This window comes from Haematobia irritans, chromosome 4 (genome assembly GCF_050003625.1).
Source record: "Haematobia irritans isolate KBUSLIRL chromosome 4, ASM5000362v1, whole genome shotgun sequence".
NCBI lineage: Eukaryota > Metazoa > Arthropoda > Insecta > Diptera > Muscidae > Haematobia > Haematobia irritans.
Genome location: NC_134400.1, coordinates 185,176,322 through 185,193,451, shown reverse-complemented (window position 1 = coordinate 185,193,451; position 17,130 = coordinate 185,176,322). Strand labels below are relative to the sequence as shown.

The window sequence follows — 17,130 nt, the reverse complement described above, 5'->3', positions numbered from 1 at the left end:
GTACTCCTAGTGCAAAATTTCAACCAAATTGGGGTAAAACTCTGGCTTCTGGCACCGTATTAGTCCATATCGGGCGAAATATATATATGGGAGCTATATCTAAATCTGAACCGATTTCAATAAAATTTGGCACACGTGACTATAGTACTAATTGTTCTTCTTGTGCAAAATTTTAAGCAAATTAGGGTAAAACTCTGGCTTCTGGGGCCATATAAGTCCATATCGGGCGAAATAAATATATGGGAGCTATATCTAAATCTGAACCGATTTCTTCCAAAATCAATAGGGTTCTATTCTGAGCCAAAACACATACTTGTGGCAAATTTGAAGTCGATTGGACTAAAACTGCGACCTAAAGGGTGATACAGTCAAAATTTGGTCAATATAAACTTGACGTATTTCTTTCAATTTTGCATTTAAAAAACCTGAACACCCCTCATTTTGAAGGTGTGTGTGTGTGTAGAATGTTGCTCCTATTTTGATTTTGGAATTCACTCTTCAGTTGTCAAAATGCCGTCCAAGCAAGAAGAGCAGCGTATCAAAATTTTGCTCGCGCATCGCGAAAATCCGAGCTACTCGCACGCAAAGCTGGCAAAATCGCTAAAAGTTGCCAAATCAACCGTTACAAATGTAATTAAAGTGTTTGGGGAACGTTTGTCGACAGCCAGGAAGTCTGGATCGGGGGGAAATCGAAAACCGGAAGTCGCGGAGACGACAAAGAGAGTTGCCGGTAGTTTCAAGCGAAACCCTAACCTCTCTCTCCGAGATGCCGCAAATAAGCTGGGTGTATCGTCTACAACCGTGCATCGAGCCAAAAAACGAGCCGAACTATCGACTTACAAGAAGGTAGTGACTCCAAATCGCGATGATAAACAAAATACGACGGCCAAAGCGCGATCCCGGAGGCTGTACACGACGATGCTGACGAAGTTTGACTGCGTGGTAATGGACGACGAAACCTACGTCAAAGCCGACTACAAGCAGCTTCCGGGACAGGAGTTTTATACGGCAAAAGGAAGGGGAAATGTAGCAGATATTTTCAAGCACATAAAACTGTCAAAGTTCGCAAAGAAATATCTGGTTTGGCAAGCCATCTGTACCTGTGGCTTGAAAAGCAGCATTTTCATAGCTTCCGGGACTGTCAACCAAGAAATTTACGTGAAAGAGTGTTTGAATAAACGTCTGCTGCCTTTCCTGAAGAAACACGGTTGTTCCGTACTGTTTTGGCCGGATTTGGCATCTTGCCATTACGGTAAAAAGGCCATGGAGTGGTACGCCGCCAACAACGTGCAGGTGGTTCCCAAGGACAAGAACCCTCCCAACACGCCAGAGTTCCGCCCAATTGAGTAAAACTGGGCTATTGTCAAGCGGAACCTAAAGAAGACAAAAAAAAACTGCTAAGGACGAGCAGCAGTTCAAGGCAAACTGGCTTTCTGCGGCGAAGAAGGTGGACAAGGTGGCTGTACAAAATCTGATGGCAGGTTTCAAGCGTGAGGCCCGGCAATTCGGATTTGGAAAAGCGAAAGCCTAACTGAATATTTTTCCTGAATTTTATACTAATTGAACTTGAAAAAGAAATTTAATTTGATTTTTTAAATAAACGATTTCACCGATTTACACGTGTTTTCCCTTGACCACATTTTGACCGTATCACCCTTTAGACCTTTATGTGTGTTCACGGACAGACGGACATGGCTATATCGACTCAGGAGCCCACCCTGAGCATTTTTGCCAAATACACCATGTGTCTATCTCCTCTCCTTCTGGGTGTTGCAAACATATGCACTAACTTATAATACCCTGTTCCACAGTGTGGCGCAGGGTATAATATCCAGTAAAAACTACCAAGAGAGTAAGAGTGTAGTTTACTCACTTTGCTTCAAATTGCTGAAAAGTACACGAACGGCATCCAGTAACTATTTGCACATTCAAATTTTCAGTTTCCAAAAGATAAAATATAAAAAAACGGATCTTGTTTTTTTTTTTTTTTTTTAACTTCCAATTGCAGTTGCGGAACATGTACATTGTACTGGTGCTTTGTTTGTTATCAACAATCAGCTGGCAACGTATGCTATGGTTTGCAAGATTTTACTGGGGAAAAAATCTCTAGCAAAAACTTGCAATTTCTCTATCTGCTAACCGGGTATGTTCTGGGTTTCACATGAAAGACTTGCGGGGAATTGTTCCCGTAGGGGTTGTTCTGCATGCAACTTTTCACCTCACAGATGGGAGAGCTTTGCACGGACATTTTTTTAGTGGAATCTTATATATTTGCAAAACGAAGGATTTAAAACCAAAATGAATCATTTATTTTCAATTTTTCATATGTTTTCTATATACTTCATTAATATTGGGTGATAAAATAACATGAAAGCCATTTAAAAATAAGATTTAAAAATATACCACAAATTGTTCCCCTTTCACATGTTGCAAAAAAATGGTGATTGCTTAAAAACAGCTGATTTTATGCATGTTCGAAACGACAGTGTGGAAAGATTTAGAGAAAACGCATTGAAACTTTTGTAATTGAAAATATGTGTGTTAATGCCAAAGACTTTGTAATTATAACAAGATGTCCAAATTGCCTCTTGTTCTTGAATAGATAAAAGTGCACGACTTTAGGTTCACACACGTTCGTTATCTATTTTGCTTGTTGGAAGGTTTCTTTGCAACATTTTCTCCAATTCCTCTTTAAAATTGTATTCGTAGCAATCATGTGTCTAAATATCTGTGTCCGGGGGACCAATAATGTATAATAATTTGTGACTCTAAAATTTTTCGTTTAAGCCTAGTACTAAGATCACGTTTTCGCACGAAAAACTGTTATACTCCATATAAAAAACGTTAGCGCGGAATAAATGCGAAATCTTTGTTTTGAGCATTTTCAGACACATATTTATACAACCCTGGAATTTTCGCACGAAAAAATAGGCGGGCATATTATTTCGCATATATAAGTTAACATCCCTGGGTTTGAGACCCTATTTACAGTGTTGCCAATTTGGTGCTTTTAGCACCAAATTTAGTGCTTTTTGATTTCTAAAAAGCACCAAATTGCCTTTTTGGTGCCTTTTCAAAAAAAGCACCAACTTGGTGCTTTCTGGCATTTTCATTTAGTGCTTTTGGTGCTTTTTTACTTTGAACAGTATAAAGTTTAATTGATACAAAAATTTTGATTAGACTTTCAAGAGCCGAAGAAACTCAAATTTATTGCCAAATATAGAATTTGATTGTTATGAAGTTGGTTTTGATTATTTTTTAATTAATATTGTTATTTAGGGTATTCTGTAGGAAAGTCAAGCGATGAATGGGACGAAAGCATTAAAACTGATCAAGGTGTATACTTGAATAGCGGTTCATAATAGTGAGTACTAAGTTTGAGTTTTGCCGCTAAAGTGAAAACTATATCAGTAAAAATGGGCTTAAAATTATGCATATTTGCTGCAAAGTTTATTATAACTTGATGGGGAATAGCCAAAAGCAAATTTTCACAAAGTTTGTATTCCTTAAAATGATTTATTAAAGAGAAAAGTAATTGTGAAAAAAATGACTATTTCAGCGGCTAAACTTAACTTAACTTAACTTAACTTCTTGAAATTCAATTCACAAAAGTTCTATAATACATCTTCGGAAGTTTTTTTTTTTTTTTTTTTTTTTTTTTTTTTTTAGTAGAGCATTTAATTTTCGATTTTGTGGTGGAAGGTGGTATGTTAGAATTTATAATTTTTTTTTTGGTTGCTGTTGGGCCTTGGGGAGTTGGCAACACTGCCTATTTACGGAGATATATGAAGATATTCGTTTTCCACAGAAACGAGCTTAGTACTAAGCATTAGACAAAAACACGAACAAAAAGAGATAAAAAAACAACAATTGACAAATAAAGAAGTTTTAATTCCAAAATTAAAACTGTAAAGTAAAAATTCCTATTTTCTCAGAAAAACTGTAGAAAACTTAACGCAGAAGGAACACCAGTGAGCATAATAGATATCTCTTAATGATTTAATGACTTAAGCCTAGTACTAAGATCATGTTTTCGCACGAAAAACTGTTATACTCCATACAAAAAACGTTAGAGCGGAATAAATGCGAAATCTTTGTTTTGAGCATTTTAAAACACATATTTATACAACCCTGGATTTTTTGCACGAAAAAATAGGCAGACATATTATTTCGCATAAATAAGTTAACATCCCTGGTTTTGAGACCCTATTTACAGAGATAGATGAATATATTCGTTTTTCGCATAAACGAACTTAGTACTAAGCATTAAGGGGGGTATTAAGTTCCAGTTTATGCTTAGTACTAAGTTCGTTTCTGCGAAAAACGAATATCTTCATTTATCTCTGTAAATAGGGTCTCAAACTCAGGGATGTTAACTTGTTCATGCGAAATAATATGCCTGCCTATTTGTTCGTGCGAAAAATCCAGGGTTGTATAAATATGTGTCTGAATATACTCAAAACAAAAATTTCGCATTTATTCCGCGCTAACATTTTTTATATGGAGTATAACAGTTTTTCGTGCGAAAACGTGATCTTAGTACTAGGCTTTAGCCGTTAAAATTGCCATTTTTATCATCATATACTTATAAATAAACCATATTAGTCATTATGTCTTGTATGGCAATGTAATTTGTAAAGATACGGTACCAATAAAGAAACAACAAAATAAAAATAAACACAATTTACTTGAAGTATTTTTTTGCATAAATGTTGAATGAAAAGAGAGCAGAAACAGGCCTATTAACCAAATTGAAAATTTTTCATTTTCTTTTCTTTTTTAGATTCGTAACATCATACCCATTTTTTTCCAACTCTCTCATACATGTATGGACCTAAACTCATGAGCCTATTGGAAAAAAAGAGGAAGCATATAGACATCTTGTTATTTCAGATAATCTTTGAATGCTATGTTCCCACTGACTCGTTTTCCAAAACATTTCACCGTTCACACCGAGTTGAGATGTTTTAGTTTGACGGTTGCCATGGAATCTCGAAATTCCCATTTACTCTAAATTCACATATATGCAACGTATGTTCAAATAATTACCGCGAACGCAAAGGGAAACCAATTTTTAAGTTATTTTCACATGTCCATGTTCTTCAAAGCCTTTGTTTGTTCCTTTTTTTCTATGAAATTTATTTCAATTTTGTGTTTTGAACTTGTTTTTTAGTATGGCGAAAACGACTCGTTTTGAAGTGCTTATAAAGGGAAAACATTTCAAATCCCAAAACATGCTTGCTGACAACACCGTATAAAATAATCAAATAATTTGCCTTAAAGGTGGGTATTGAAGTGAAAAAATTCGAGTTTAGGCGTATGTTTTCACTAAAGTGAAAACTAAATCAGTAAAAAAGGCATAAAATTATACATATTTGTTGCTGATTTTATTATAACTTGATGGGGAATAGTCCAAAGCATGTTTTCACAAAGTTTGTATTCCCTGAAAAGTATTATTAAAGAAAAGTAATCGTGAAAAAATTGCGATTTTAGCGGCTAAACTCGAACTTAATACTCACCTTAAACCATGGCTGAATAAGGAGGTTGAATCACGATAACAACAACAACAAATTTCAATATGTTGTTTACAATTTAAAGAAGTCAAAATCAGCTGATAAAAGAATCGCATGGCATTGGTAATTTATTCTTTCAATTGTCCTGAAAAAATAATTCAAATCCAGAGAAAAATAATGGTTCATATTTAATTGCGTCACCTATGAGTGATTTTGAAGTGGATAATTCATCTGAGGAACGCCGATATGAGACAAATAAGACTATAGTACCCACCAAAGTTAAGAATGGAAGTCACTCAAATGGATCTTCGCCATCTATTAACAAAAACAGTTTATGATGCAGTTTAAAAACTGATGTGCGTGGTATTTTGGGTCTGGAATATGTTATCATCTTGATAACTCAAGTCATCTTTGAACAATTCTCCAGCTATGAATGCGCGAGTTTGTTTGAGATGCATTTGCTATGCAGTGTCATTTGGAGAGCTGCAATCCCCATAAACATATGATTTTGACATCTTAAAATTTTGTCGAAATAAAAAAATTGTAATCATACGGGCCCATGATTTAACCTTCTTGTTCAGCCATGCCTTAAACAATGAAATTTAAAATCTCGATAAATGTGGATATTGAACGCTATAAGTATAGCATATAAAATTTCAATTTGGCAACACTATTGGCGTCACCGCCATCACCATTGTATTTTGATGGCAGTTTTAAAACAGCCGATTTCGCTCAAAGTCCCAATTTAGATAGTGACATTGCTACTGACACAAATGTCAAATCTGCAAAATTGTCATAGGTGTTTTGTAAGCGTGTAGGAGAGTGAAGGATTTTGCTGCAGTGAATTTTGTCATTTTAAGGTAAAAAAATATGTTAATCTCAAGGTAAACCAAGGGCTATATTTAATAAAAAGATACTGAAGCGGATATATGAATGCAATCTGTTGACATAAGTGCAACAAGAAGGTGCCACTGCAGAAAATCACCTTTGAAAAGAAAATTGCAAAAATAAAATTACATAACCTCGGACCGCTAGTGATACGATTTTTTTTGGTTCTAAAATCTGACTAATCCCAGAGCAGAAGAATTATGTTTATATTTACAATTTGTATTTTCGTTCAAATATTATTTAATCTGTTAATGTGATGTTTCCGTTCCAGTCAAAGTGATAAATCGTACATGTGTCTTTCTTGTTATTTACTCGTACATTTCTTAATCATGGTAATAGAGGGCAACATAATTAATGGTGATTTACATTTTATTCTTTTTAGAGACTTAAACCACTAGAACGAAAATGCGTCCAACAAATACCCTCAATGGCCAACACTTCGGCAACCTTGCCAAGGTCCATGGTATTGTCACCTACAAGCTTTCACCCTTTGAACAACGCGCCTTTGCTGGTGCCATTTCACACGGTCTCCCCAACATTTTCCGCCGTATCCGCAGCAACATCTTTACCGTAGCTCCACGTAAGTTTTGAACATTCTTCTTAGTTACTTAGTAATTTAATGTGACATTTTTATTTCCAGCATTCATTCTTGGTTACTTGGTCTACAACATGGTTGAAGCTGAGCATCATCACTTAAGCAGAAAAAATCCAGCTGAATTTGCCAATGATGAATAAAGAATTCATTGGGCATCCGTTTAGTTAAATTCTCTAATATATTACTCTATTCAAAAAATGTCTTGTGCGGATAACTTCGATGGGTAATAAATCTCATTGATGCAAAAAACTCTATGCTAATGCCTGTAGTAAATTCGGGTTTCATTGTGAAAATCATCATCTCACGAACACTTATCTATTTGTTTTGGACAAAGAAAACTTTTTAAATTTAAATGTTTTGAATCTTTTGTACGTTTAAAGTTTTATTAAGAAAATTTATATATTATTTCATCATCGTTAATTTTGATTTTCACCTATGAAGCCCGAACCTATTACCGGCTTATTACTTAATTTACATCTGAAAAGAATACAGGAGTAGAGGTGTGCTCGTGACTGAAATTTCACGCACATTCACGAAGCAAACTGTTTATTCACGCACGATACGTGTGGTAGCCAATCCCACTCATGCACATTCACGAACAGTACTCACGCACGAACTACATTTAAAGACACACTCACGCATGATTCACGACAATTCCCGTGATTCACGACAAATTCACGAGACTCACGACATTTTCCAGACGGAAATCAGCAAAGGTAATAAAATTCAAAAATAGAATATAATTCGGGAGCTAAATTAATTTCAGTTTACATACAAGTATGAATTAAATATTGATTTTTTTCGTGAGCGTGTGATTTTGCAGAGATTTTATTCACGCACGCACGACATATTCATTTTAGTCACATTCACGAGAGTGCCTTCAAATTTCGTTCACGACTCACGAGATTCACGCGTGTCAGGAAAATTTCATGTCACGCGCACACCTCTATACAGGAGTATGTTGAATAGGCATAAGTCAAACAGATTAACATCGTACCATGTTATTAATAAGAATTGTCCAATTCCTAAAAATTGGATTACCTCAATAGAATGATTGCAGAGCAATCTGAACACCATACACCATAATATGGTCAGGGTATAACTTGAAATATGCAAGAATATTTGATATTCCTATAGCCCCACATTATATATCATCGATGTCCGCCTATATATACTCACAATAGTTTTTCTGAGTCCTATAGCCTATACTAGATATAACTATCGACTCAGTCCCATGAATGTACGATCTCCTCTCGACCTATACGATTTTTACAAAATATGGACCTCGGTTTTAATTCGATCCTTATACTTGATGGTTCTTTTATGTCCTTTTTATTATACTTTTTTATATCAACATTTATTAACAGACTTTTTTACTTAAAAATGTTTTGAAGTACATTCCTCACGGTAAAGGGTTCAAAACTCTGAAGCCATTTTCAGGGAAGCTTTTTCCACAAAAAAAATGGGACAACTTGAAAATAATTTTGCGCTAGCATGTAAAATATTTTTTGGGTGGTTAAAATAACGGTCAATATCGGTACTATGTTTAGTTTCCGACCCAAGAACCAGCTAATTTCACGGTGGCTTTTAAATCAATTCGTTTTTATTAAACTCTATTATCCAACATTCTCAAATAGATAGAGCTCCGACATATATCAACATTTATTAACTGATGTTTTTACTTAAAATGTTTTTTTCACAAAAATTGGATCAACTTGAATATCGCCAATATCGGTACTATGTTCAGTTTCCGAGCCAATAACTAGCTAATTTTCACTGTTACTTTTTTAAATCATTTAATTTAGAAATATTATATATTTCACAATCAATTCTCTGAATCTTTTCCATCCATGACTTGACAAGATTTAATAAAAATATAACTGTCGCCATTATTTAATTTCATGAAAGCATCGATGGAATCCCAGATGAACCAATTCGTACCATTCTTTCAAAGCGACTTGGGCCAATAGATTTACTGTCATATACTTACATACATATAGATCTTGTTCATGTACAGTGTCCTATTTATGTTTTTGAGCACAGTTTTATCACAATGTTGAAAAAATCTGCCATGTTTATTCTTCATAAATTGCAAACTAAAATTTACCGCGAATATAAATCATTTTATTGCACAACAAGAGGCAGATTAATGTTTGTGCAGCTGTTGTAATGTCAAAGTTCCTACAGGGTGGTTCATACTATTAGTTTTGATATTCACGAATTTAAAAACTTTACAGGGTGTACACTGTAAAGTCTTCATTCCTTTGAAAATATGTACATTTTATTCCTCTTTTGCCTTGCACTTTCCAACAAACACAAGGATGAGCATTTTTCGTAGGTAACGCCATATCAATTTGATAGTGAATCCCATCTTCAACATTAGTTCAAATGGCCTTTCATATTGCTTGCCTTGAACAATTTTTCCAATGGGTTTGTAGCATTAAAATTAAATTTAGTTGGAAAAGTTGTGGCTACTATGTTGAGAAATTGTTGCTATCGTGTTGAATTCTACTGTTGAGGGTAATGTCTGTTTTTTGTTGAGAACGCGATTTTCTCAACAATTTCTCAAATTGAATTCTACGCTTTGTTTGAAAAAATGTTTGAAAGCGTATTGAATACAAGCATTTCTCCAATGCTTGTGTTTATTCCCTGCCAACATTTTTTGAATTTGGGGGCGCTACTGAGAATCCCCACTACGTCGAAAACAATCATATACGACATCAAAAACTCGTCGGAAAAGCGCCGTCACTATTGAGAAGTTGTACCACGCCAAGTTACTACGAAAAAGTTTCTCATCAGTGCAATTATTAGGTGCCTATTTAGATCAATTTCGAAGGACGCCAATAAGAACCCCTGCAAACTATCAGAAAAAGTGCATTTTAAGGTAATTGTAGAAGAATCATTGTGGTCAAGTAAAACACGATTGTGTAGATGTTTATTGATTTGATTAAACATTTATAATTTCTTATAAATATAAGATTTTTCGGTTTATCTCATCACATTTAACATCATTTTTTGCATTAATAAAAGAATGATGTTGAGTTTTAAGTAGCAAGTTACATATTGCAACGTCTATCAGCCAGTTTGTTTATTTTCGATGGAGACAGCGTGCCTGGAAAAATATTTGAAAAACGATCACTTTATTCTATTTGGAAAGTCGAAAATTGTTCACCATATACCTTTCACAATTTTAAGCGTAGTATCTATGTTTTCAGAACTTTATTTTCGTTTTTATTTAAATAAAATATAACAAGCTGGTTGCGCTTGGCGTTTCACAAAAAATAAAATGGCTCTTCTAACAGTAGTGATGGCAAAATACTTTCATGTATATTTTGTACTTTTTGATATGCTTCCCTATCACAGTTCGCGATGGTTGTGGTGACATTTACGAGTCTGTGGTAGCGATGAAGATGAAATGGAACTTTGAAATGCTGGCAGGGGTTAGCATGTCCGCCTTGCATACACAAAGTCGTGGCTTCGATTCCTGCTTCGACCGAACACCAAAAAGTTTTTAAGCGGTGGATTATCCCACCTCAGTAATGCTGGTGACATTTCTGAGGGTTTCAAAGCTTCTCTAAGTGGTTTCACTGCAATGTGGAACGCCGTTCGGACACGGCTATAAAAAGGAGGTCCCTTGTCATTGAGCTTAACATGGAGTCGGGTATCACAATGGAATGTCTAAGTGACGCCAAGTTACTACAAAAAAGTATCGCATGAGTGCAATTATTAGGTGCCTTTTTTAATAAATTTAGAACGACGCCAATAAGAGCCCCTGCAAACTATCAGAAAAAGTGCATTTTAAGATAGTTGTAAAAGAATCATTGTGGTCAAGTAAAACACGATTGTTTAGATGTTTATTAATTTTATGAAACATTTATAAATTCTCATAAATATAACATTTATAAGACTATCACATAACATTTAACACATTTTTATGCATTAATAAGAGATTGATGTTGAGTTTCAAGTTGTAAGTTAAATGTTGTAGCGTCTATCAGCCAGTACTTTTATTCCCTATGGAGGCAGCGTGTCTGGAAAAATATTTGAAAAACTATCACTTTATTCCATTTGGAAAGTCAAAAATTGTTCACCAATTTACTTTTCACAATTTTAAGCGTAATAACTATGTTTTCAGCACTTTATTTTCGTTTTCATTGAAATAAATTATAATAAGCCAGTTGCGCTTGGTGTTTCACAAATTATAAAATGGCTCTTCCCTGCCAACATTTTTTGAATTTGGGGGCGCTTCTGAGAATACCCAGTACGTCGAAAACAATCATATACGATATCAAAAACTCGTCGGAAAAGCGCCGTCACTATTGAGAAGTTGTACCACGCCAAGTTACTACAAAAAGGTTTCGCATGAGTGCAATTATTAGGTGCCTTTATAGATCAATTTAGAACGACGCCAATAAGAGACCCTCCAAACAATCAGAAAAATCACATTTTAAGATAGTGGTAAAAGAATCATTGTGGTCGAGTAAAACACGTTTGTTTAGATATTTATTAATTTGATTAATCATTTACAAATTCTTAAAAATATAACATTTATACCACTATCACATCACATTTAACATAATTTTTTGCATTAATGATGATGTAGAGTTACAAGTAGCGAGTTACATGTTGCAGCGTCTATCAGCTAGTGTTTTTATTCGATGGAGGCAGCGTGTCTGTAAAATATTTGAAAAACAATCACTTTATTCCATTTGGAAAATCAAAAATTGTTCACCAATATACCTTTCACAATTTTAAGCGTAAAATCTATGTTTTCAGAACTTTATTTTCGTTTTTATTTAAATAAAATATAACAAACTGGTTGCGCTTGGCGTTTCACAAAAAATAAAATGGCTTTTGTAAAAGTAGTGATGGCAAAATACATGTATGAAGTACATTTTGTACTTTATGATATGCTGCCCCCCATCACAGTAGGATGGTTGTAGTGACATTTACGAGTCTGTGGTAGCGATGAAGATGAAATGGAACTTTGAAATGCTGGCAGGGTTGTAACAATAGTGATGGCAAAATACTATCACAGTTGGCGATTGTTGCAGTGTCACTTACGAGTCTGTGGTAGCGATGAGGATGAAATGGAACATTGAAATGCTGGCAGGGATCTAATATCCAAAAAATACGAAGATGGGAAATTGGCCGGCGTATCAAACGCTGCATTTGAGGCATTATTGCTATCACTATACCTTATGCTATGTCCCACCGACTCGTTTTCCTCATTCGTTTTTCCAAAACATTTCACCGTTCACACCGGGTTGTGATGTTTTAGTTTGACAGTTACCATGGGAACTAGAAATTCACATTTACTCGAAATTCACATATATGCAACGTATGTCCAAATAATTACCGCGAGCGTCAAGGGAAAAAACTTTATGTTATTTTCACATGTCCATGTTCTTAAAAGCCTTTGTTTATTCCCTTTTTCTATGAAACTTATTTTAATATTTTGACATATATTGTGAATAGAGTATCCCAATAAACACAGGATGAGCGTTTTTCAAATGCAACACCTCTTCAGTTTGAGGGTAAATATCATTTTCAACATAAATTCAACTTGACTTGAAAAAGCTCATCTTCAATTCATCTTCAAATTGTTTGCGAATTACAACCAATTTGGCAAAATGTTGACGAAAACTTTGAAAATGTGTTGAAGATAATTGGAGAAAACTTTGACAAAACACTACCCTGAAATGCAACGAAAAAACCACATGGTTTTCAATACTACTTTGGACAACAAAGTTCGTGGAAGAAATACAAAAATGTGGAAATTTTTTAATAATCAATTGAAATTGCTTATAATAATTGGTAAGTAAAACTAAAACACGAAATGAAAACTTTAAGGAAGTCACTAAACTCAAATCTCTTTGCAGACAACTAAAATATTTGGATGCTGCATTCTTGGAAACATTAAGAGGTTGACCAATGAAAAATGATGGTGGCTTATCGAAAAGAGAAAGTTTCCATAAATCAAAGTACAATGAATTAAACTTGGTATTTATGCTTTTCCATATCAACTACTGGGTGATAATTCGCATCACGCCTATAGTTTAATTTACATCGCATCATCGGTTTAATTTGATATTTTGTGAATTGAAATTGCTGGAAATTTATTCTAACTCTCTAGTCACCAAGTTCCTTGCTAATTTCCTGAATTTTAATGAGTTTTACAACAATTTTGTGACACCAACGTTCTTGAGGAATTTTGTGGTTTTCAATACATTTTGTGCCACGAAGTACGTGGTCAGTTATTTTTATTGACATAAAACTGAAATTAATCCAAAACGGTAATTATAATTGGTAAGTCAAAATAAAAAGTGAAATGAAAACGTAATGGAAATCACAAAACTCGATTGTTTTGCAGAAAACTAAAATCATTGGATGTTATATTCTTGGAAGATGTTGACCGGTGAAAAAATGATGAAGGAAACAACAAAGAAAAGATTCCAGAAAACTTGCAAAGTGCAACCAATTAAAACAAAGTGCAACAGTTCCTAAATCAAGAACTTCTGGATGAAAATGTGCATAACATAAATTTACATTCCGTCATCAGTTTGATATTTTGTGAATTCCTCTTGATGGAATCTATTCTAACACGCAGGCCAGCAAGTTCCTCGATAGTTATTATTTGAAATTGTCAGCATATTAATTAATAATTAATTAATTAATAGTTATGTGACACCAACATTATGGGGGAAATTATACATGAAGAATGTTTAAGTTATTTAAAGTTGTATTGATAGTTTTAGTTATTAATACCTTTAATAAGATAATTATGTTTTGATTGGTATTATAACATATTATTATTTTTTTATATTGTTAATGTTATTTTTAATATTATTATATTTTTAACGAAAAAAATTAATAAAATGTACAAAATCACTAGAAATTTAGTGTTGACTTTCAGTAAGAACTGGGATTGACTTTCATGCAAATTGTGGTTAGAAAATATTCGCAGCAATATTAGTTTTTAATTTGTCTCACATTGAAAACTGTTTGAGAAATTATTGAGTACCAATGCATTTCAATTTGAGGATTACAATTGAGAGATTATTGCTATTGTGTTGAATTTTACTGTTGAGGGTAATGTCTGTTTTTTGTTGAGAACGCGATTTTCTCAACAATTTCTCAACTTGAATATTACCCTAATCCTTTGAAAAAATGTTTGAAAAATTATTGCATTTTAGTATTTTTCAAACGTTTGTGTTTATTGGGATGTTATTCGGGGTATATTCCAAATTAGGTGGGTTCACATTCTACAATTGACGTGTTTTGGAGGAAAACTTGTGTTTTTTTAGTATGGCGAAAACGACTCGTTTTGAAGTGCTTATAAAGGGAAAACATTTCAAACCCAAAAACATGGTTGGTGAGAACGCCTTATTAGTTCAATTGTGGAACTAAAAATATGAACCAACTTTATTACCAACCTTAAAACCTTTCTTATTATTGCTGATGTACCCTGTAAATGTCTCATGTTCAAGTATAATTTTCATGGTCTACCCTGTGTATAGCTGCTGTCATATATGTTTACACTCACAACAACAAAATGATATCATAACCCATAACCAAATAAAAGAAAAACAAAGGAATTACAAATTTGGAAACCTAGTAAGTAATATTTACATAAAATAGTTTCTCAGTAGACAACAATAGCTGTGTTTACAAATTGTAAAAAAAAACTTACTTTGTGAATGCACAGAGAGCTATTTTCCGATTTAGCCGATGAAAATTTCCAATTTATGTTAAGGTCAAAGGTGTTGATCATTGCCTAATTTCATTGGGTTTCGAAAAAGGCATCTGGTAAATATATATGCAGATGGTAACTTTGCTAAGACCCTAGCTATGGGGTATGTAGCCTAGCATTAGGAAACGCCATATTTTTGTATCATTCTATGATACAGAATTTTCGTTGACTATATGGCTCCAATCAATAACTACTTTACTTTTCTATTTTAGGTCTTTGTGTGAATCACTTCGAAGCCACCAGTGATATAACATACAACCTACATATATCGTACCAGGCAGAATGAATGATTGTTGCGGTAGCGAAATGAGGAGCGAATCTATCTCAAATATGCTGAATGTTATTGTAGAATCCAAAATAATTAGCATTGAGGTCTTCACAGCGGCCGTGGGTATACTTTTTGTGGTGGTCATGTTAAAGAATAAATTTTGGAGTTTCTGTGGAACTTGAGAGGTTCGGAAAATCACTATAGGTTGATACTTGATAATGCAGCTTACATTAAAACTATATACACTATTCAAAACTATCTTTAAATACAAAAAAAAATAGAAGTAAGCATTTTTGCTAAATGTATGTTTTAAGGAAATTGTGTAAATAAACCAAAAAAATGACACAACTAAATTGTATATCGTTGTTAGAAAAGATAATAAATTTAAAAGAATTTATTTTATTGAAAATTACATCCACAATGGATTACAAAATGCTACCCTAACATTTGGAATGAGTCGTTCTAGATTGGGTTATAGTTGCTTCAGGCTCACCTTGACATAAACTAAAACACCTATTATATACAAACGTTTCCAGTTTTGTTGGTGGTTTTTATGTGGTATCTAACTGAAACAGGTACCTTAGGTTGATATTTTCAAGTGCATTTCTCATAAATCTCTAAAGCGATACGTTTCGCTTATGACAGTACTAAATTTTAGTTTTCCTTAATAATTCATTTTAAAGAAAGTTTTTTTTTTTTTAAAATTGTTGTTTGGGATCATTTCTTCTTTTTCTCCGCAGTTTTGAATTTGCTCACCTCTAATGTAGGGGCGATAGCTAGGGGATTCGGGTTTGTTTTTGGAGAAACTAAGGATGCAATCCTAAAATTTATTGACTTTTTACAATAATTCATATTATATTGACTTTTCTATTAATTAGTGGGAGGGATGGATGTAAGTTGAGTTTCGGCACTATTTTCCACATGAGATGTTTTTAAAAGGCATTTTGTAAGAATTTCTTTATAGCTCACTTCTTTCTATGTGACGCTCGATTCCAAGACATGAACGACCCCCATCCTGACTGGGAATCAATACTATGTATGAACCGGTTCGCTCCAGTTTTTTTCTTTTCTGTTGTGTATATTTGATGCATATTAAACCTTCCTTTCCTGTAATAGCAAGTATTCATGGAAATCTAATTGAGTTTGTTGTTGTTGTAACAGTTTATTGTGATTTCATCCATTTTTATGTTATACGCTTTGGTACTTCAGCTTGTGGCCAGATCGAAGAACTCTGCGACTAATGTGGGGTGTGTCCAGAGTGACCTGGCGGTAAGTCGGGTTGGTTTAGCTGGGCAAGAGAAAATATGACGCGTGTTGTGTGGCCCTTTGTTTCAAATTGGACATACGTCAGCTACGCTGCTATCAATCACTGATAAATAGGAATTGAGGCGGATGCACTTGCCTGATCTTAACTGGCTTAAAACTACCCTAGTCTGCCGTGGAAGGTCTCTTTCCTCCGGTGCTATGGGCGGGGTTCGAGAGGGCTCTAACTGTTGACCACAATTTACCAGTCCCTGTGCCTAAGTTACATTGCTTCAGGTGCTCTAACCAAGTGTTCCGCTTGTGCTCGTCGACTATCTTACTAATCTCTAGATTTAGTTCTCTGATTCTAGGATCAGCAGGGTTAGCACGACGGCGTTCATCACGCTCGTCTGCGAGTCCCGCCGCTTCGGCTGCGAAGTTGGGCCTCACTTGGGCAATTCGACCAGCGGACAACATAAACATGAGAGGGGGACGGGAGCTCACTGAAGCGGCAATCGGTGTATTCATTGAAGCCTTCCCAGTTGGCTTTGTTTTGATTAATAAACGTCCGGCGTTCAGAGGTTATGAAATCGGAGGGTCGGTTGATGGTGAGAATTATGGGGAGGTGGTCCGATCCCAATGAAATGACGGGTTGCCAGGAGACGTCATTTATCAGAGCAGGCGACGCTAAAGATAAATCTGGCGAACTGCTGCAGTCACCCATAATCCTCGTGGGGGCCTCTTCGTTCACCGTGCAAAATGTGGAGTCATCTATCTGCTCTGCCAAAGCTATGCCTCTCTGGTCATTACCTAGGAGAGAATGCCAAAGTTCATGGTGGGCATTAAAGTCTCCTAGAACCAATCGGTTATG

General features: G+C 34.7%; 3 protein-coding genes and 1 long non-coding RNA gene across 6 annotated transcripts in view; 3 read left to right on the top strand and 1 right to left on the bottom strand.

The window, feature by feature from the left end:
• LOC142235896 (uncharacterized) overlaps positions 1-9,137 on the bottom strand; it is a 62,494-nt gene extending 53,357 nt beyond the window's left edge. The window contains exon 1 of the mRNA XM_075307147.1: positions 8,987-9,137. The gene's annotated coding sequence lies outside the window, so the exon portion shown is untranslated. The remainder of the gene's footprint in view (positions 1-8,986) is intronic.
• On the top strand, positions 6,217-7,245 carry UQCR-Q (Ubiquinol-cytochrome c reductase ubiquinone-binding protein). The gene is made up of 3 exons (XM_075305998.1): positions 6,217-6,373; positions 6,784-6,981; positions 7,042-7,245. The coding sequence occupies exons 2-3, from the start codon at positions 6,807-6,809 to the stop codon at positions 7,134-7,136; spliced, it is 270 nt and encodes an 89-aa protein (XP_075162113.1). The 5' UTR covers positions 6,217-6,373; positions 6,784-6,806; the 3' UTR covers positions 7,137-7,245.
• Positions 9,138-12,470: 3,333 nt separating the features above from the next.
• Positions 12,471-13,846, top strand: LOC142234267 (uncharacterized). Its single transcript, XR_012721601.1, has 3 exons — positions 12,471-12,813; positions 12,879-13,305; positions 13,370-13,846. It is a non-coding gene; the product is annotated as an uncharacterized LOC142234267 (long non-coding RNA).
• A 619-nt stretch (positions 13,847-14,465) lies between these two features.
• On the top strand, positions 14,466-15,370 carry LOC142236181 (uncharacterized). 3 transcript variants are annotated; one of them, XM_075307435.1, is made up of 2 exons: positions 14,466-14,613; positions 14,962-15,370. In XM_075307435.1, exon 2 carries the CDS (start codon positions 15,032-15,034, stop codon positions 15,197-15,199), a length of 168 nt encoding a protein of 55 aa, XP_075163550.1. In that variant the 5' UTR covers positions 14,466-14,613; positions 14,962-15,031; the 3' UTR covers positions 15,200-15,370. The 3 variants fall into 3 exon arrangements, with proteins under 3 accessions (XP_075163550.1, XP_075163552.1, XP_075163551.1); XM_075307437.1 differs by lacking the exon at positions 14,466-14,613 and adding an exon at positions 14,642-14,852; XM_075307436.1 differs by lacking the exon at positions 14,466-14,613 and adding an exon at positions 14,643-14,805.
• The last annotated feature ends 1,760 nt before the right edge of the window (positions 15,371-17,130 follow it).